This window comes from Myotis lucifugus, unplaced genomic scaffold, assembly GCF_000147115.1.
Source record: "Myotis lucifugus unplaced genomic scaffold, Myoluc2.0 scaffold_612, whole genome shotgun sequence".
Taxonomy (NCBI): domain Eukaryota; kingdom Metazoa; phylum Chordata; class Mammalia; order Chiroptera; family Vespertilionidae; genus Myotis; species Myotis lucifugus.
Genome location: NW_005871660.1, coordinates 165,702 through 187,149, shown reverse-complemented (window position 1 = coordinate 187,149; position 21,448 = coordinate 165,702). Strand labels below are relative to the sequence as shown.

The 21,448-nt window shown below is 50.9% G+C and overlaps 1 protein-coding gene across 2 annotated transcripts; it reads left to right on the top strand.

Moving 5' to 3' along the window:
* The first annotated feature begins 789 nt into the window (after positions 1-789).
* Positions 790-18,321, top strand: PLIN3 (perilipin 3). 2 transcript variants are annotated; one of them, XM_023745986.1, is made up of 7 exons: positions 790-938; positions 2,958-3,156; positions 3,322-3,404; positions 8,062-8,347; positions 13,628-13,827; positions 15,314-15,439; positions 17,483-18,321. In XM_023745986.1, exons 1-7 carry the CDS (start codon positions 873-875, stop codon positions 17,828-17,830), a joined length of 1,308 nt encoding a protein of 435 aa, XP_023601754.1. In that variant the 5' UTR covers positions 790-872; the 3' UTR covers positions 17,831-18,321. The 2 variants fall into 2 exon arrangements, with proteins under 2 accessions (XP_023601754.1, XP_006104893.1); XM_006104831.3 differs by having other exon boundaries at positions 17,480-18,321.
* The last annotated feature ends 3,127 nt before the right edge of the window (positions 18,322-21,448 follow it).

Here is a 21,448-nt window from a genome sequence, read left to right as displayed (position 1 = left end):
ACCCCCTGGGTGATGCTTAAAAAAAAAAAAAAAAGATTCCTGTACAAATGCAAGGTAAATACTTTTATCCCATTCAAACCTTTGTCTCTTTGCAGTATCTTGGTCCATGTCAATTATATGTAAATACCCTTTTTTAAAAAAAATATATTTTTATTGATTTTTTACAGAGAGGAAGGGAGAGAGATAGAGAGTCAGAAACATCGATGAGAGAGAGACATCGATCAGCTGCCTCCTGCACATCTCCCACTGGGGATGTGCCTGCAACCCAGATACATGCCCTTGACCGGAATCGAACCTGGGACCCTTCAGTCCGCAGGCCGACGCTCTATCCACTGAGCCAAACCGGTTTTGGCTGTAAATACCCTTTTTTTTCCCCAGGCACTGGGCTAATCTGGTATTTTCTTTAGTCCCCTTCTGCTGGGCAAACAGGTTACCGGTGTCTTGTGGACAACACTGGTACACCCGCCTCTGCCCACGTGGCAGTACAAGTGTGAGGCTGTCCTCACAGTGAGGTTTCTGGGTCAAAGGGAAGATGCCTCTGGAAACTTGGTAGCTGTTGGCAAATTGCCGTCCACAGAGGTTCTGCTTCGTGGGTGTCTCTGGAGTAATGATACAGGTGAGCCCTCGGAGGGCTGCACCCTGACCTTCAAGGAATAGCCCTGGGTCAGCTGTGTCAGCAGCACCGGGAGCTTGTTCGACGGCAGGCTCTCACCCTGCTGAGTCATCGCCTGCGCCGGAGCAGGCCCACAGGTGCCCGTTAATGATTGGAAGGCAGGGCTCTCAGCGTGCAGGTGTGAACTTCCTCCTGGAGGGAGGGGTGGGTCGGGCTGTACCTGACTAGTCCATCTGTCCACAGTGCGTGCTTCTGAGAAATGTCTACCAATGAGACAGAAGCCCCTGCCGACACCCAGGTGACAGCTGAAGAACCTGTACAGCAGGTGAGGACGGCCTGCACCTGTGGGCTGAGGCTTCCCACATCATGGTGCCGTGGAAGGGAGCCAGGGCGCTGCTGGCGGCTCATGGGGGTTAAGAGAGGTCTTTCTGACTGGGTGGGGACAGCCAGCCGACAGACCTCGAACAGGTGCCCCACTAACAGATGGGGGAGGAGAACTGGGGTACAGTTTGAAACTGCCTGGCTCCCCACCACCCAGAAAATGTTCTCTGCCTCTGGAGGTTCTCTTAGGGTCCCCCTTCCGGGAAGTCAGTCCCTGTCCTCCTCCTTCCCCCCACCAGTTTAAATAAAAGCCCCTTTTAATTGACTGTTTCGGTATCACCTACATAGCATTAAATTCACCCTCTGAAGGGTGCTACTCAGTGACTTTTAGTGAACTATCAAGTTCTGCAGCCATCACCACCTGTACTGTTTTAGAACATTTTTCATCTTGCCCAAAAGAGACCCAATACCCAGTAGTAGTCACCCCTCCATCCCACCCCGCTTCCCCCTCGGCAACCACTCTGGTTCCAGTCTCTGCGAGACCCTTTGCGTCTGGCTTCTTTCACTGAGTGGGATGTTTTAGGGGTTCACCCATGCGGTGTGTGTCAGTGCTTCATTCCTTTTTTTAAAACTGTGGTAAAATACACTTAACATAAAAATATACCATTTTAACCATTTCAAAGAGCACACAGTGCAGAGGCATTAAGTACACTTACAATGTGCAGCCATCCCACTCTCTAATCCCAGAACTTCTTCATCAGCCCGAATGGAAATCCCATCCCCATTAATAGTCACTCCCCCCCAGCCCCTGGCAGCCGCTCCTCTGCTTTCTCTCTGTGGATTTGCCTCTTCTGGCGTGGCTGTGCACCAGTAAACTTACTTACAAAACCAGGCAGCAGTGGGATGGTATTTCGCCATATAAAGGAATACGGTTCTGACATGTCCTGCAACATGGATGAACCTTAAAGATGTGCTCAGGGAAGTAAGCCAGACACAAAAAGGACAAGCCCTGTGTGATTCCACTTACAGGAGGTTCCCGGGGGCCAGGTCCACAGAGACCGAAGGTAGATGGTGGGAGCCAGGGGGAGGGGAGTTGGTGTTTAATGGGGTCAGAGTTTCAGTTTGGGAGGATGAGAAAGTTCTAGAGACGGATGGTGGTGGTGGTTGTGCAACAATGTGAGTGTCCTGAATGTACAACAATGTGAATGCTACTGAATTATACACCTAAAAATGGTTAAAATGATAAATTTAATGTTGCCTACATTTTCCCACAATTTAAAAAAATGAAGCATTCATTTATGCTACTACGTAGAATCTATGTCATAGATGAACCTCGAAAACATCACTCAGTGAAAGAAGTCAGATACAAAAGGCCACAGAGGATATGATTTTGTTTATGTAAAATGTCCAGAATAGGCAAAGTCATAGAGACAGAAGGCAGGCTAGTAGTTGCCAGGGCTGGAGGGAGGGGAGAATGGGTGGCTGTTAATGGGTACAGGGTACCTTTTTGGGGTGATGGAAAAGTTCTAGAATGAGTGGTGATGATTGTACAACCTTGTGAGTTTACTAAAAACCACTGAATTGTGCACGTTAAAAACGGTGAAATTTATGATGCGTGAACTTGATCTCAGTAAAGCTAGTGGGAAAAAAACAGACAAGAATAAAGTATCAGGTGGTGGGGCGACTTGGCCTGCGGGCCTAGTTTGCAGACCCAGCTTTCGACCGTAAGCTCTGTGAGAGGAGGGGTCTTGTCTCTTGTCACTACCTGGCGCACAGTGGGTGTCAGAGACACGTTCCAACAAATGGGCCGTTCCAACAAATGGGCCGCAGAGCTAAGACAAAGGAGCTCATAGTGCAGCCCGGAAGGTCCCGGCTCCTGCAACTTCGTGGAGCAAACTGCAGGGTGAGCTGAGCCATTTCCTTGGCCGTGAGTGAGAGGGAAAGTGCTGGTGCCTGAGTTTCGGGCCCAGCGCCCCCACCTCCCCACGCCCAGCCCGGCCCACCTCAGCTGCTTCTCCCGTAGCCCAGCGTGGTGGACCGAGTGGCCAACATGCCCCTCATCAGCACCACCTGCAACATGGTGTCGGCAGCCTACACCTCCACCAAGGAGAGCCACCCCCACGTCAAGACCGTCTGCGACGCGGCCGAGAAAGGCGTGAAGACCCTCACGGCGGCTGCCGTCAGTGGGGCCCAGCCCATCCTGTCCAAGCTGGAGCCCCAGAGTGAGTGAGGCCCCCCGAGAACATGGAACCTCCCTTCCTGGCTGTTTGGGGAGGGTCTGCCCCACCCATGGCCCTGTTCCCCCAAACCAGTGGCTGACCTTCCCGGGACCCCTTGGGATGCTCATGTGCAGTAACCGTATTTCTGTCTTGTCCCACCTCCTGTAGTCACGTCAGCCAGTGAATACGCCCATCGGGGGCTGGATAAGCTGGAAGAGAACCTGCCGATCCTACAGCAGCAGACGGAGAAGGTACAGACCAGCGCCCGGGAGCCCCGGGGGCACAGGGACCGAGCTGGGTACTGAGTCTGTGGTACACCTGAACTAAAAAGGACAAGTGTGACAGCTTTCTCCCTGACCCCTCCCTCTTCTGCATGCCCCTCACACCCCAAATCTATTCCCCACTGAGCAGGTGGATGAGTGATCTCAGTGCCAGCCAGATCTGCTCAGAACCCCCTCATATCTCCCACCTGCCCAGAGAAAAGCCCAAGCCCCCCCACACTCCCCCCCACACACATAGCCCACATGGCCCCACCTGATCCGGCCCCACCCCCGCCCTGCCTCCATCACCCACCTCTCGCTCCATTCCAGCCCGTTGGCCTTCACACTCAGTGTTCACAGCATCAGCGCCCGTATGTACCAGGCACAGCAGTGGGACAGCTGTTCCCCCGTGGAACTCACTCTGGGGAGGTGAGGGGAGCAAAGACAATGAACACCTGCTCTGGCCTAGCCCACGACCTTTGCACATGAGTACCTTCTTTGTGGACCAGGTTTTTAGTTTTATTTTTTTAAATATATCTCTATTGATTTCAGAGAGGAAGGGAGAGGGAAAGAGAGAAACATCAATGATGAGGGAGAATCATTGCTTGGCTGCCTCCTGCATGTCCCCTACTGGGGATCAAGCCCGCAACCCAGGCATGTGCCCTTGACCGGAATCGAACCTGGGACCCTTCTGTCTGCAGGCCGATGCTCTATCCATTGAGCCAAACCAGCCAGGGCCTTCCCTTCCCTCTTAAAGATTCTAGCTCCTGCCCTAACCGGTTTGGCTCAGTGGATAGAGCATCGGCCTGTGGACTGAAGGGTCGCGGGTTCGATTCCAGTCAAGGGCATGTACCTTGGTTGCGGACACATCCCCAGTAGGGGGTGTGCAGGAGGCAGCTGATCAGTGTTTCTCTCTCATCGATGTTTCTAACTCTCTATCTCTCTCCCTTCCTCTCTGTAAAAAATCAATAAAATATATTTAAAAAAAAAAGATTCTAGCTCCACACTGCCTAGTAGCACTTTCTCTGAGGTATATGTACTTTCTCTTCACTGTCCAATACGAAAACCACCAGTCATATGAGTCTGTTGAGTCTTTAGAATGTGTCTAGTGTGATTGAAGAACTCAATTACTAACTTTAATTATTGTAAATTTAAATAGCTACTTTTTGTTGTTGTTGTTGTTAATCTTCACTGGAGGATGTTTTTTTCCCATTGATTTTTAAAAATATATGTTTTTATTGATTTTTAGAAAGAGACGAAGAGACAGAGAGAGATAGAAACATCAATGAGAGAGAAAATCAATTGGCTGCTTCCTGCACAGCCCACACTGGGGATCGAGCCTGAAACCTGGGCATGTGCTCTGACCGGGAATACTAGGGAGAACCGGCGACCTCTTGGTGCATGGGTCAACACTCAACCACTGAGCCACACCAGCCAGACTTTCCCATTGATTTTTAGAGAGAATGGAAGAGAGGGATTGGGGGAGAGAGAAACAGTGAGGTGAGAGACACATCGATTGGTTGCCTCCCCCAGGAACCCTCCCGGGGCTGGAAACAAGCCCAAAATCCAGGTACGTGCCCTTGACTGGGAATCAAACCCGCAACCCTTCGTGCTCGGGTTGACACTACTGAACACACCGGCCAGAGCTTACATAGCTACTTTTATTTTTTATTTTTTGTTAATCCTTACTTGAGGATATTTTTCCATTGATTTTTAGAGAGAGCAGAAAGGAGGGGAAGAGACAGAAATATTGATGTGAGAGAGGCACATCCATTGGTTGCCTCCTCCCACATGCGCCCCAACCAGGGCCAGGGATTAAGCCTGCTACGGGTATGTGCCCTTGATCGGAATTGAACCTGGGACCTTTCAGTCCGCAGGCCGAAGCTCTATCCACTGAGCCAAACTGGCGAGGGCTTAAATAGCTACTTTTATTTTTTTAAAATATATATTTTATTGATTGTTTTACATAAAGGAAGGGAGAGGGATAGAGAGTTAGAAACATCGATGAGAGGGAAACATCGATCAGCTGCCTCCTGCACACTCCCCACTAGAGATGCGCCCGCAACCAAGGTACATGCCCTTGACTGGAATTGAACCTGGAACCCTTCAGTCCGCAGGTCGACACTCTATCCACTGAGCCAAACTGGTTAGGGCTTAAATAGCTACTTTTTTTTTTTTTTTTAATATATTTTATTGATTTTTTACAGAGAGGAAGGGAGAGAGATAGAGAGTTAGAAACATCGATGAGAGAGAAACATCAATCAGCTGCCTCCTGCACACCCCCCACTGGGGATGTGCCCACAACCAAAGTACATGCCCTTGACCGGAATTGAACCTGGAATCCTTCAGTCCGCAGGCTGATGCTCTATCCACCGAGCCAAACCGGCTAGGGCTTAAATAGCTACTTTTAATTTGTAACCATCACCATCCATTTTAGTACATTTCATCACCTGAAAAAGAAACTTCACACCCTTTAGCTGCTATTCTCCTTCCCATCAAACATCGCAACCTTTGGTATCCACTAATTTACTTCCTGTCTCTATGGATTTGTCTGTTCTGGACATTTCATATAAATGAAATCATATAACATGTGACCTTTTGCGTTTGGCTTCTCTCACTGAGCATCATGTTTTCAAGGTTCATCCATGTTGCCCTAACTGGTTTGGCTCAGTGTATAGAGCGTAGGCCTACGGACCGAGAGGTCCCGGGTTCGATTCTGGTCAAGGGCATGTACCTTGGTTGCAGGCACATCCCCAGTAGGAGGTGTGCAGGAGGCAGCTGATCAATGTTTCTCTCTCATGGATGTTTCTAACTCTCTATTCCTCTCCCTTCCTCTCTGTAAAAAATCAATAAAATATATTTTTTAAAAAAGATTCATCCACGTTGCAGTGAGTATCAGTGCTTCACTCCTTTTCATGGCTGAGTAATATTCCAGTGTGGGTGAACCACATTTTGCCTATCTTTCACCTGTTGATGGACATTTTAGGTTGCTTCTACTTCCTGGTTATTAAGAACTAGAGGCCCGATGTACAAAGATTCGTGCAAGAATGGGCCTTCCTTCCCCAGGCTGCCGGCACCACCTTCACTCCGGCCAGAGCCACCTTTCTGCCTTCCCCCGCTGCCCAGAGGCCCAGAGAGGCTGGGGCGATGCTGAACGCCTGCGTTGTCACCATGGCGACGACGCAAGTGTCCCACTCCACCCCCGGCCGCTCAGCGCCTGCGTATGCAAATTAACCTGCCATCTTTGTTGGGTTAATTTGCATACTCCTGATTGGCTGGTGGGCATCGTGAAGGTACGGTCAATTTGCATCTTTCTCTTTTATCAGTGTAGATCAATGGTCGGCAAACTGCGGCTCGCAAGCCACATGCGGCTCTTTGGCCCTTTGAGTGTGGCTTTTCCACAAAATACCAACTTCTGCGCATGGGCCACGAAGTTTCAATCGCACTGTATGTGCACGCCCACACGTGGTATTTTGTGGAAGAGCCACACTCAAGGGGCCAAAGAGCCGCATGTGACTCGCAAGCCGTGGTTTGCCGACCACTGGTGTAGATAATACTGCCATGAGCATTTGGGTACAAGTTCTGTTAGTTTTTTTACAACATGAAATTTTCCCTCTTAACCAGCTCAGTGGCATTAAGCACATTGACATTGCTGTGTAGCCATCACTTACCATCCATCTCTAGAACTTTCTCATCTTTCCAACTCTGTCCCCATTAAACACTAACTCCCCCATTCCCGTCCCCCAGCCTGTGGCTCCCACCATCCACTCTATGGGTCTGACTCCTCTAGGGCCCTCCTATGAGTGGAATCACATAGTATCTGTCCTTTGTGCCTGGCTGATTTCACTGAGTGTAATGTATTCAAGGTTCATTTATGTGGTAGCATGTGTTAGAATGTTCTTCCTTTTTATTTTTTCTAACCTGAGGCTATGTCCACAGATTTCAGAGAGAGAGGAAGGGAGAGAGAGAGAGAAACATAAATTGGCCACCTCCCATATGTATCCCAACCCCACAACCTAGGCATGTGTTCTCGCATGCACCAAACCCACAACCCAGGCATGTGCCCGGACCAGGAATAGAACCCACAACCCTTTGGTGCATGGGATGATGCTCCAACCACTGAGCCACTGGCCAGAGCTGTTCTTCCTTTTCAAGGCTGAATAATATTCCATTGTCTGGACAGACCACATGGTGTTTACCCATTTATCTGTCGATGGATTGCTTTGGGTTGTCTTTACCTTTTGACTCCTGTGAATAATGCTTCTATGAACATGGGTGTACAACCATCTCTTTCAGACCATGCTTTCGATCAAATTTTGTTTTGTTTTAATTATTTTAAATATAAATAGCCACATATAGCTAGTGGCTACTGCATTAGACAGTGTGGCTTTGGAAGGATTGAGGCACAGAGAAGTGGAGCGACTTGCCTGAGGCCACACAGCTAAGAAATATCAAGCCAGAGATTCTAACCAGGCCAGCTGGCTCCTGAGCAGTGGTCTTAACTGCAATACTGGATTCAGCGTTGACCCTTTGGGGTCATCCAGGAGCTGGAACTCCTCCCTTGGGCCTCCCTGGAGGTTGGGGTGCGGGCGTGGGGCTACCTAGTACAGAGGGGGTGTAGAGATGCTGATGCTGGCCTGACTTGTAGGTCCTGGCGGATACCAAGGAGCTCGTGTCGTCTAAGGTGACCGGGGCCCGAGAAGCAGTGGCCAGCGCCAAGGACACAGTGGCCACCCGAGTGACAGAGGCAGTGGATGTGACCCGGGAAGCTGTGCAGAGCGGCGTGGACAAGACCAAGTCGGTGGTGACCAGCAGTGTCCAGTCGGTCATGGGGTCCCGCATGGGCCAGATGGTGCTAAGTGGGGTGGACACAGTGTTGGGCAAGTCGGAGGAATGGATGGACAACCACCTGCCTATGACAGACTCCGAGCTGGGTGAGTGTGGCCCATGGGCCTGAGACCCCTCCCTGGACCTCCCAACCTGGGCCCCTCTCAACTCCCTGGGAGTCTGTCCAATTGAATGAACATTTAAAAGGAACAAATGCCGGGAGGTGGGGGTCGGGGTAGGGGGATGGGGGTGGTGGGAGGGAACCACAGAGGAGAGTCTGGGTGATTTCATTCAGGCATTTGAGCACCTGCTGAGCACCAGGCCCTGTTCTAGACACAGGGACACAATCAGTGAGCAAGATGGAAGCCTCTTTGCAGAATTGATGATAGAACCGTGACCAGTGTTTGAGAGAAAAAACAGCGTGCCAGGAGGGCTGGGAGAGGGTTTCAGGACACAGTATGGATGAGGAAGTTTGCATTGTTAGAGGCCCCATGGGAAGGGGCATTTGAGCACAGAGCTGGAGGCAGAAGGCAGCCAGCCATCTCGATGTCTAGGTTGAGAATGGTCCCAGGAGAGGGAACAGTCCATGCAAAGGCCGGGAAGCAGGACCTTGCCTGGTGTGTTGGAAAAACAGTCAAGAGGGGAGAGAGAAAGTGAGGGCAGAGGAGGGACAGGAGCAGGTCTTGCAGCGCAAAGTAGGCCAAAGTGAGGAATAAGGGTCTGGCCCTGGGGAAGGAGCACTGGGGATGGAGATGGGGGGTGAGGGCCGAGGAGCCACTGGACCCGAGGAAGGTGCTTACAGGCGCCCTCTGGTGGTTGCTTCTGGGAGGACAGGCTGGGAGGCAAGGGTGGGAGCTGAGAGACCAGGGCAGATGCAGCTGTCCTGGTCCAGGCCGGTGAAGATGGGGCCTGACCCGGTGGGGGTAGAAATGAAGACAAATAGACAGACTGGGGATAAAACTATTGGAGACCAAACAGCCAGTCCTGCTCATGGTCTGAACTTGTCCTCTCATGCCCATGGCTCTTGATGCCATATTTGAACAATTGCCTCCTTTATAACATGCCCGGGACTTTCAGTGTGCCAGTCTGTCAGCTTCCCGTGCCCGTGGCAGCGAGCCCATGAGGGCTGCAAGTAACGAGGCACCATGCTCCTTCCAAGGGCAGCTTGGCCCCGGCCCACTGGCTAGAGCTGGTTTGTTTGAATGAGGAGCCAAATATTTGGGAGAAAGAAAAAAGTTGAAGATGGGCTACCTCAGGGCTTCCCAACTGCTGCGCTGCTAACACTGGGGCCGGGCCTCTCTCTGCGGCCACCCTGGGCGCTGTGGGAGGCTAAGCGGCATTTCCGGTCCCCACCTACGCGATGCCAGGAGCACCCCCAGTTGTGACAACCACAGATGTCCCCAGACATTGCCCAGTGTCCCCGGGGGACAGAATTGCCCCCAGATGAGAATCGCTGCTTGGCCTGTTCTGGAACTTCATATACAGCATGTGGAACCATGTGATTCCCGGATGGGTGAAGCCGATCTTTATCTCCGTCTCTTTTTCCATTTGGGGTTGCCACGGATCGCTCGTAAAAGTGTCATTCTTTCTCTATAGCTGGAACACTTCCGTGGAGAAAGTTCTCTATACAGTGGGGCCTTGACTTACGAGTGTCCCGACTAAAGAGTTTTTTGAGATACCAGCTGTCTCTCGGCCGATTTTTTGCATTGAGTTGATAGAGTAATTTGAGTTAACGAGCTCGGTCTCGGAACGAATTACAACTCGTAAGTCAAGGCCCCACTGTAATTTTGATGACCCCGAGGTATAGCTTATTGAGGAAGAGCAGGGAAAATGGCATGAGGGGTGGGTTCACCAGCGCCCCCCATGGGTCCGTAGTGGTTTTTGCCTTATAGGTTTGAGCACATGGATTAACACAACATATTCCAGCCCGAAGTGTTAATTTTATTGACACTTCATTTGTTCCATTGTTTTCGGCCGATGGGAGCCCTCTCGAGTTAGCCGTGATCCCACGCGTCTTCCTGAACCCAGTGGGAAGGGCAGTCCCTGGTGTCCGGGGGAGCTCCGGAGGGCTGGCGAGCTTCAGTCCTGCAGCATGTGGCTTGAGTGTGGCATGTCACTTGTCCCTTGAGTTTCCAAAACCCAACTCTGAACCTCTTGAAGGATGGGACCTGGCTGATGTTTTCCCTGCCGAACCCCAAGTTCAGTGCCTGCTGCCCTAGTAGGTGCTCAGCCTCTGTAAGAGTCAGCTGTGGGCCTTGGCCCTGGAGGCAGGAGGAGAAGGCAGGGTCTGCTGGAGGAAGGGTTTGAGCCAGGCCTGAAAGCCACAGCGAGAACAGATGGGTCTGAGCAGCTTTGATTTTTTTGCACCCATCCCCTAAGGATGAAATTCCTGTGCACACCGTGCTTAAGGTACGGGTCGTCTGTAGGTGTGAGGGTATGAGGAGCTGTTGCAGTGTCTTATTAGAACTAGGTGTGTCCGGGGGCGGTGGCTCAGTGGTTGAGCATCAACCTATGAGCCAGGTCAGGGCACATGCCCAGTTGCAGGCTCAATCCCCAGTAGGGGGCTTGTAGGAGGCAGCCAATCAATGATTCTCATCATTGATGTTTCTGTCTCTCTCTCCCTGTCACTTCCTCTCTGAAATCAATAAAAATACATATTTTTTAAGAAGAACTAGGTGTGTTAGTCTGGGGTTCGGGTTAGGAGAACAGCCCTTCCCCGCCGCCCCAGGGTTCTCCCTTTTGCCCAGGGCACCTGCCCCCTCCTTGGGACCTTGTGGCTTGCTCAGACATGCCAGGACTCTGCCAGATATACTTGGCCTAAATGACAAGCTGCTTTCACTTCCAAGGGCAGAGCTCAGGGGCGCCCAGAGAGCCATGGAGAAGTTCTAGACAGCAGTAGGGTTCAACGTGGTGCTAGTTTTGGTTAGTCTTTGCAAACCCCCCTTTGGTGGGAGAATAGGGAGGAATCCATTTTTCTCACAACACAAGGCTTTTATTTTTGCTGCCTCGAATTGTCTCATGTCTTTTTTGTTCAGATTTTTAAATGTCAGCATGAAATAATTCTTCTAGGAATCTCTTCCCAAGCTGACTATAAAGCCCATCTAGTCTACCACCTGCTTTTATAAATAAAGTTTTATTGGCACACAGCCACACACATTTTTTTACATTCTTGTCTAAGGCTTTTTTGGCCTGGTAATGGTAGAGCTGAGTAATTGAGGCATAGTATAGCCTACAAAACCAAACATATTGACTGTCTGGCCCCACACAGAAAAAGTTTGCCCATTCCTGCATTAGAGTACGTTTCTTCCAGAATTTCATGTTTATAAAAACAACTGAATTCCTCTGATTGAAGGCTTACCTTGATCACACAACAGGTCAGTGGGATTTCATTGCTTTATTTTCCACGTCTTTCACTGAAACAGTGCCTGACCCAGAGGATCTGCACACATATGTGGCTAAGTGGAGGTTCCACTTGATCATCAGAACAGCTCTGCTGTTTCGGTCTGGCCGGAGCACATCTCTCACGTTATCTTGGTCATATGTTATGTTCCTTGTACTATTTATTTTATAACCTTTTTAAAAATTCTTAGCTGAGGATATTTTTTCCCATTGATTTTTAGAGAGTGAAAGGAAGGGGGAAAGAGAGAGAAACATCAGTGTGAGAGAGAGAGACATCGATTGGTTGCCTCCTGCATGTGCCCCAAACTGGGCCGGGAATGAACCTGCAACCCAAGTACGTGCCCTTGACTGGGAATCGAACCCGCGACCTTTTGTGCCGATGCTCTACCACTGAGCCACACTGGCCAGGGCTATTTGATCATCTTTACGTCAATTTTTCCTGATTCTTTTAGAAAGGAAACTTTATCACTTACTATAAATAAAAAGCCATATAATCCGCTGTAAATAATAAAAATAGCTAAACATTCATTCGTGTGCCTCTTCTGAGTACAGGGTAGTCCAAATTTCACACTTCAGGCCACTCTGGCTTGGGTGGTGGTACAGAAGGGGAAACAGGCTTACTGGCAAAATCACTTCTGCATAGACTACAGGGTAGGAAACATTTTGTTAACAGGCCAGGTAATTAATATTTTTTGGCTTTTTGAGCCACACAGACTTTGTTACAAGTGCTTAACTCTGACATCATAGCATGAAAGCATAGACGACAGGTAGATTAATGTGTGTGACTATGTGCCAATAAAACTTTATTTATAAGGGCAGGTGGCATTTGGCTCAGGCCATAGTTTGTGGCTCCCTGCCATAGGTCTTTACAAAGCAAGTGAGTAAGTCTGGATTCAAACCCCAATCAGCTTACTTATAAAATGTGAAATTGTATTTTGTTTTGTTTTAAGATATGTTTTTATTGATTTTAAAGAGAGGAAGGGAAAGAGAGCTAGAAGCATCAATGATGAGAGAGAATCATCAATCGCCTGCCTCTTGCACGCCCCCTACTGGAGATAGAGCCTGCAACCCGGGCTTGCGCCCTGACCGGGAATCAAATCGTGACCTCCTGGTCACTAAGTGCAAACTGGGCTAAAGTGCAAACTTTTCACTACTGTGTTAAAGTTTAAAAGGAGCAGGATAGCATTATCAGGATAGGCAGTTTCCATCCTCTGTCTTATAAGTTCAGGAGCACTTTCTGGGCTAGTTATCACTGACTTATTAAGATGATTCTCATGTAGCTCAAACTTCTCTCATCAAGTATGGTTGAGAAGAGGGGGTCACATGGCTGAGCTTCAAGTCCCGATTTGCTGCCTTCGAGCTGTGTGACCTTGGGCAAGTCGATTAAGCCCTCTGGACTCCAGTTTCCTCAACTGTAAAAATGGGAGAACAGTGCCTTCCTCACAGAGCCGTTAAGATTTGACAAGAATTCAAAAGAACCACCTAGAACATTGTGAAAGATTGGCCACTTTTAAAATATTCCAGGCACTAGTAGTGGGTCAGCTGACTTTTTTTCTATGAAAGACTCGATAATAATTATTTTAGTCTCTGTTGAGCAAGAGCCCATGTACTCCACTGTTGTAGTTTGAAAGTAGCCAAAGACAATATATGATGAACATGCATAATTGTATGCACTGGTTGTACAAAACCGGAAACAATTTGGATGTGTCCCGCAGGGTGTAGTTTGCAGACCCTCATGCTGGCCTAAGGTCTCTTGATCCTGGGAAGTTTGGTTCTCATCAGACCCATGTAGCAGGTGGGGAAAAGTAAGGCAAGGAAATCCTTCACTCTGAGGCCTCAGAGCTTGCAAGCATCAGACCCGCATAAACTTTTGGGCAGTCGGTGCAAGACCAAGGCCCAGACTCTGAAGTGTGCACCAGGGGAGCCCGAGCTGCTTGCTCTGTCTGCACCCCAGCCTTCATAATGCTTCTCCCGCCTCCCCCCTGCAGCCCACCTTGCCACGTCCCTGGAGGGCGTCGACGTCGCCTCGGTGCAGCAGCAGCGGCAGGAGCAGAGCTACTTCGTGCGTCTGGGCTCCCTGTCGGAGCGGCTGCGCCATCAAGCCTACAAACACTCGGTGAACAAACTGCAGCACACCCGGCAGAGGGCCCAGGAGGCCCTGCTGCAGCTGGCGCAGGCCCTCAGCCTGGTGAGCCCCGCCCGCGGCCTGGGAGCGCTCACGCACCTTCCCCAAACCTAGTGGTCCGCCTGGGCTGGTTCATGGGCCGTGGTCCTGAGTGAGTTTGCCGGGGCCGCCATAACGAAGTCCCATCGTCTGGGCAGCTTAAACAACAGACATTTCTTACTTATTGTCCCAGTTCTGGGGGCTGAAGTCCAAGATCAGGTGTTGCCAGGGTTGGTTTTTCCTGGGGTCTGCTTCGCTGCAGATGGCCATCTTCTCCCTGTGTCCTCACATGGTTATCCCTCTGTGAGTGCCCGATCTTCTCTTCTAAGGACACCAGGCTTCCTGGAGTAAGGCCCACCCTCTAACAACCCGACCTGCAAATACAGTCACATTCTGAGGGCCAGGGGGTGGCACAGAGTTCGGCCCCTGACAGGTCGGCTGGAGGCTGGGCCTCCCGTGGGCTCCTCCTTCAGCAAGACAGCTCCTCCCTGGACGTGGTCTGAGGGACCCACGTGCGGTGAGAGCACACGAGCCCTTTTTCTTGTGGTGTCTTGTTGAAAGTCAGTTTCATAGACGTATAATTTACCCACAGTAAAAACCGCCGCTTTCGAAGTGTACCACTTGAGGAGTTTTATAAATACAAATGGCCATATCACTGCCACCGAAATCGAGATTTGGAATAGTTCCGTCACCCCACACAGTTCCCCTGCCTCTTTATAGTCAAATCCCCAGCCAGGTCTTATTTTTCTGTTCCCTAAAGAGCTAAATTACTGTTATTTCCTCTTTACTCCCTCTGCTAACGATGTCTCCTCTCTTTTAAAATACTTTTATTTGTGGTAAACCACACTTAACACAAAATTTACCATCATAACCGTTTGTAAGCACAGCTCCGTGGCATGAAGCACATTCAACACTGCTGTGCAGCCACCACCACCTTCCATCTCTAGAACCTTCTCGTCTTCCCAAACTGACACTCCGTCCCCATTAAACACTGACTCCCATCTCCCCTCCCCCAGCCCCTGGTCCCCACCATCTGCTTTCTGTGTGTGGATCTGACTCCCCTAGGGACCTCCTAGGAGTGGAATCAGGATCTGTCCTGTCGTGACTGGCTTATGTCACTGAGCATAATGTCCTCCAGCCCTATCTCCACTGTAGCAGTTGTCAGCGTTTCTGTCCTTTTTGAGGCTGAATAATGTTCCATCACAAGCACTTTTAAGCCTCTGCTGTTCCATCTGCACATGACCTGTTGGCCACAGCCTGTGAGGCGGGCAGGCCCAGTGCAAGGGGAGGGGAGAAACAGACAAAAGGGGAGGAGCTGCAGAAAATGTGTGACCACCAGGTAGCTATGGAAACAGCACCCTCCTCCCTTACCTCCGCTATCTCAGATAAAAGGAGGAAGGAGGGCTCCCCAGGCTCCTGTGGGAACCCCCTCCCGGGGAATGTGCGGGGACCCTGCTGAGCTGGGCCAGGCACCGGAGGCAGCCTGTCTCACTGCTCTGTCCTACTCCAGATGGAAAGTGTGAAGCTGGGCATGGATCAGAAGCTGGTGGAAGGTCAGGAGAAGCTACACCAGATGTGGCTCAACTGGAACCAGAAGCAGCTCCAGGGCACGGAGAAGAGCCTGGCGAAGCCAGAGGTATCCATTGTGGGGCGGGGCATGGGTGCTTGGGGCCCTGGCCTCCCTCTCCACCCCCGTTTGATGGACCAACCTGCCTGAAATGCTTCCCCAGCCTCGCCTCCCATTAACTGCTTTCAGGACTCACCGACACCTCCTCCGGGAAGCCTGCCTAGTTTTCTGCTCTCGGGTGTGGGTGTTGCTGACAGCGCTCAGGGTGGTGCTGTTCTATCTCCTTCCTGGCTGGGGAACTTCGGGACCAGATCTGAGCTGCTAACAACTTCTGCCTTGAACATTCTTCCAGACCACTTGTTTTTTTTTTTAACTGTTAAAAAATCAGTTTTGAGACATAAAAATGTCTTGTACTTTAAAAAAAAAATTATAATTATTGAGATATAGTGCACATACTGTATAATTCACCCCTTTAAAGTATTCAGTGGGTTTTAGTATACAGATGCTCCTCAACTTACAGTGGGTTACTTCCTGATAAATCTATGGTAAGTGGAAAGTATCGTAAGTCGAAAATGTATTTGATATATCTAACCTACCGAACATCACAGCTAAGCCCAGTCCACCACGAACATGCTCAAAACATGCACATTAGCCTTCGGTTGGGCAAAACCCTCTGCTGCCCCTGCCCAGCACCACGGGACAGCACTGGACCACACATTGCTAGCCCAGAACAAGATCCAAATTCAAAATTTAAAGTATGCATATCGCTCTTGCACCATCATACAGTCGAAATCTCAGAACCATCGTAAGTTGGGGACTCTTACTGGGGACAACATCCTCACCTGTTTGCTTCCCACTTCTTTGGGCCTTCTCGGTCCCCCTTTTTTTAGTCCCTTTTCTGATTTCTCCTCATCTCCCTAAGCTCAGAATGTTGGAGCGACCCAGAGCCCAGGCCTCGGATCTCTTTTTCTTTAATATGCACACACCCCCCAACCAGAGATCCAGCTCACAACCTGGGCCCTGCCCCGTAACGGAGCCTGCCGCCTACTGGTGTACAGGACAGCGCTCCCGCCAACTGAGCCGCGTCGGCCAGGGCCGCGCTTCACTCCTTCCCAGAGCGGAGGAATATTCCCGCGAGGGGCCACGTTGTATGGTCTGTTCACCAGATGGTAGGCATCCGGTTGTTCCCGCTTTGGACTGTTGCGAATAGCGCCCCTATGAACACGGGTGCACAGGTTTTTGTGTGGATGGATGTTTTCATTTCTCTTGGGTAGTTACTGCTGGGTTACATGGTAACTATGGTTTCACATCTTGAGGAACCACCAGTCTGTTTTCCACAGTGACTGCCCCCTGGCCAGTCCAAGGGCTCCACTGGCTCCCCGTCCTTGCTGACTCTGTTACTCTCTGTCTTCGGGACCCTAGCTGTCCCCGTCAGTGTGAACTCTGTCTTTGGGACCCTAGCTGTCCCCGTCAGTGTGAACTCTGTCTTTGGGCTCCTAGCTGTCCCCGTCAGTGTGAACTCTCTGTCTTTGGGACCCTAGCTGTCCCCGTCAGTGTGATGTGGTGTTTCACTGTGGGTTGGAGCTGTGTCTCCCTAGTGGCAAATGAAGCTGAACATCTTGTACTTATTGGCCGTTTGTGTGTCTTCTTTGGGGAAATGTCTGTGCCTGTTTGTCAGTTTGACCTGTGTATATCTCACGGTTCAAAACTCTTAAGAGCCGGCCCTGGATGGTGTGGCTCAGTTGGTTGGAGCGTTGTCCCATACCCCAAAAGGTGGAGGGTTCAATTCCTGGTCAGGGCACATACCCAGGTCGTGGGCTCGATCACCAGCCCGGCGCGTGTAGAAAGTGGCCTGTCGAAGTTTCTTGCATAAATGTTTCTCTCTTTCTCTCCCTTCCTCTCTCTAAAAATCAACAAACTTTATTTTTTTTTAAAAAACCCCAAACTCTAAGAGCTGGTATTCTGAACGATAGTGCCAGGCGGTCTCCCTGTGGAAGGGTTTCCTAAAGGTGGGCGATAGGACCCCCGTTTTCTTTTTCCCTGGCGTTGGGTCCAGTTTTCCCCAGAGCAGTGGTCCTGATCGCCCCCTGCCCCACTCTCTCTTCTCAGCAGGTCGAGTTCCAGACGCTCACCATGTTGCGTGACATTGCCCAGCAGCTGCAGGCCACCTGCACCTCGCTGGGGTCCAGCATCCAGGGGCTGCCCAGCCACGTGAAGGACCAGGTACAGCAGGCTCGCCGCCAGGTGGAGGACCTCCAGGCCACCTTTTCCGGCATGCATTCCTTCCAGGACCTGTCCAGCTCCATCCTGACGCAGAGCCGCGAGCGCGTCGCCAAGGCCCGCGAGGCCCTTGACCACTTAGTCGAGTATGTGTCCCAGAACACGCCCATCACGTGGGTGGTGGGACCCTTCGCCCCTGGAGTCGCGGAGAAAGCCCCAGAACCAGAAGAGAAGAAGTAGGATAGGCAGGAAAGGGGTTCGGGGTCTCAGTCCGTTCCCGAGCGGTCAGCAAGGAGCACTGGACCCCCTGCCCCCAGCTCATCTCAGCTACTGCCCTGGGAAGCTGGGATCCTCCCAACAGACCACCCTGAGCCTGGAGGAAGAATGTCCTGAGCCGTACCTCCTCAGCATTGGTGTGAGGTTTCCGAAAAATTGTTTTCTAGAAGGTTTTAAAGAAATTGTTTTAGAAGAAGGTTTCAAAAAATATATTGTTTCTTCCCTAAAAGCCAGGGATCTCGCTCTTCTATCCCACTTCCTTTTGTACATCAAGGGCCACAGACCTCAGTGTTTAGGTCCCGAACTTGGACTTCTGGTCTGTGAAGTGGGCCTCCTGCGGCAGGGAGGGGCTGCCTGGGCGCGTTGTAGAGCAGGAGGGGGCGGGGCCTGCCTGGGAAGCCGTAGGTGCCTGGAGCTTCAGTGTTGCCTTAATAAATTTTATCTGCAGCTGAGTACAGGCATGTGTGTGTATCTGTGTGTGTTCCCAGCAGCTGAGCAATTCTGGCGTCTCTGTGGCCGGAATTTTTCCTTTGCTCACGAGGGTGGGACAGGGATGGACTTGCTACCGAACTTGAAGTTTGGCGCTCGGTGCGTCAGACGGGGCCCATAATGATTGCCAGCCATGTGCCCACCACCCTTGCTTGGCCTTCAGTCATCACATGCGGTCCTGGACGTTGCTGAGGAGAGCTGGTGCAGGGGCCTTTCATCCCCGCCCTGGCGCGCGGGATCTTGCCCGCATCGTCCTATTGTAGGTGTGTGGGGAACAGTGTGGCAGGGTGACCCCCCAAAATGTCCACATCCTAATCCCCAGGACCTCCATGGCAAAGGGACTTTGCAGATGGGATTCAGTTAAGGATCTGGAGGTGAGAGATGACGCAGGATTATCCAGGTGGGCCCTCAGCGTCATCACGGGGGTCCTATGTGAGAGGGAGGCTGGAGGGTCAGAGTTGGAGGAGATGTGAGGACAGAGCGGAGATGGGAAGATGCTCTGCTGTTCACCTTGCGGACGGACGGGCGAGGCCATGAGCCAAGGATGCAGGCGCCTGGAGAAGCTGGAAAAGGCAGGAACCAGAAGGAACCAGCCCTGCCAACACCCTGATTTTGGCCCCTAAGACTCATTTCGGCCTTCTGACCTCCAGGACTGTAAGGTGAAGTATTGTGGTTCTTTCAGCCTCTGTGTTTGTGGTCACTGGTTACAGCAGCTGCAGGGAACTCCCACCAGGTGCAAAGAGTAAAAGTTGCCAACGAACCTGGCTGCAGTGGCTCAGTGGTTGTGTCGACCTATGAACCAGGAGGTCACAGTTCCATACCCGGTCAGGGCACAGGCCTGGGTTGCAGGCTCGATCCCCAGTAGGGGGTGTGCAGGAGGCAGCTGATTCTCTCTCATCCTTGAGGTTTCTATCTCTCTCACCCTCTCCCTCTCTGAAATCAATAAAAATATTTCTTTTAAGAAGTTACCAGTGAATAGAACCCAGCGTGTCCACTTGTAATCACTGGCTGTGTTCCCACTGACCCTTGCTTACAACACTGAAGCCGAATCCTCTCATTTCTCACTCTGGCCCAGGCTGTTGCATTCACTTCACGCACAAACACCTCAGCCTTGCAGGTTAGGTGTCCCCACCTTACAGATGACAAAATGGAAGCACACAGCCGGGGAGCAGGGTTGCCTCCCCTCGGCCACGTCCGCAACGCAACAAATCTGCTCGTTCTGTTTGCTGCACGGTGCTGTCTGGGCGATGCCTGACCCCAGCTCAGTGGTGGGACACGGGTCCCTGGTGTGGGACGCAGGCGGAGGCCTTTCCTCTCTGTCCCTCAGTGTCATCCCCTGAGATCCAGCTTCAGGTGCAAAGATTGTGTAATAATCGAGCCTGAAGCTTAGTTTATCTCAGGCCACATTGCACTTTTGAGTCTGGGTCGTTCTCTGTGGGGGGTCGTCTTGGGCACGGTGGGGTGTTGAGTAGCATCCTGGGCTCCTATTCACTCGATGCCAGGAAACCCCTCCCCAGGCGTGACCCCACAGGTGCCCTCAGAAGTTGCCCAACACCCCCGGGTGAGAACCACTGAATTAGTTTCATTCCAAACACTAATTTTCCTGCCTTTTGCTTACATGAATCACTGGGGTTTCCCAAAGCGGGCTGTCAATCTGGCAGGGAGCAAATCTGTTCGTACTGATGATGCTCAGCTAGTATAGCCATAGTCAGTCAGGTGCTGCTCTGAGCCCTTGGTGGATGTCAGCCTCATCCGCATCTCGCCCTCTGGGGGAGCCGCCACTAATCTTCCCATTTTATAGCTGGGGAACCGAGGCAGAGGGAAAACACATAGCTTGCTCAAAGTCTCCTGGTCAATAGTGAACCTGGGTCTTCGACCAGGGCAGCTGGCTGGCCCTGCAGCCCATGAGGGCCTGGCAAGCAAGTTGGGGTTCTCTTCTGTCTGCGTGTACCCCAACTTGCTGGAGGAGCTTGGCTGACCAGCTTCCCCTTTCTGCCCAGCGTTGCTCCCTCCCCTCTGCAAAATGGGATGTATTAGCTATTGCCATGTGAGACGTTAACACTAACTTAGTGGCTTTCAACACATTTTCCCACATTGTTTCATGAAGTCAGTGGTGGCGTAATTACAGGGTAATTCATCACAGGCAGCAGCCTGTCAGCTCTTCTGTGTTCATTCCTGTTCTGATGAGCAATTGTAGACTTTTCTTTTCTCTCTTGTTTGTTTAATTTAAGAGACAGAGAGAGACAGAGAGAGAGAGAGACAGAGAGAGAGAGACATTGATTTGTTGTTCCACTTATTTATGCATTCATTAGTTGCTTCTTTTTTTTTTTAAATATATTTTATTGATTTTTTACAGAGAGGAAGGGAGAGAGATAGAGAGTTAGAAACATCGATGAGAGAGAGAAACATCGATCAGCTGCCTCCTGCACATCTCCTACTGGGGATGTGCCCACAACCCAGGTACATGCCCTTGACCGGAATCAAACCTGGGACCTTTCAGTCCGCAGGCTAACGCTCTATCCACTGAGCCAAACCGGTTTCGGCCATTAGTTGCTTCTTGTGTGTGCCCTGACTGGGGATTGAACCGCAACCTTGGAGTATTGGGACAATGCTCTAACCAACTGAGCTACCCAGCCAGAGCCTGAAGGCTTTTCTTTTTAAAAAAAATCTATTTTTTTATTGATTTCAGAGAGGAGGGGAGAGGGAGAGAGAGATAGAAACATCAATGATGAGAGACAGGCTGCCTCCTGCACGCCCCCTACTGGGGATTGCGCCTGCAACCCAGACATGTGCCCTTGACCAGAATGGAACCCGGGACCCTTCAGTCCGCAGGCCAAGGCTCTATCCATTGAGCCAAACCTGCTAGGGCCATCCCCTCTATCTTAGAGAGTGGGATGGGAAGAGGGAAGATCTTTGGCCAAGTCCATGGCCCACAAAGCCAAAAATGTTCACTCTCCCATGCTTTGTAGGAATCGCTTGCCAGCCTCTGCTTGAGACCCCTCTGCTGTGCTTCCTGTTATATCTGCTGCTTAGATGAACTATTCCTCCCAAGATTGAAAAGCTGCAATGCGCTTTGCTACAGTAACTGTAGTC

Excerpts from the sequence above, each read along its gene's own strand:
- PLIN3 (XM_006104831.3), top strand. The coding sequence starts at position 873 with ATGTCTACCAATGAGACAGAAGCCCCTGCCGACACCCAGGTGACAGCT. Across the intron at positions 3,157-3,321 it reads GTCCAAGCTGGAGCCCCAGA|TCACGTCAGCCAGTGAATAC; the intron begins GTGAGTGAGGCC and ends CACCTCCTGTAG. Across the intron at positions 13,828-15,313 it reads TGGCGCAGGCCCTCAGCCTG|ATGGAAAGTGTGAAGCTGGG; the intron begins GTGAGCCCCGCC and ends GTCCTACTCCAG.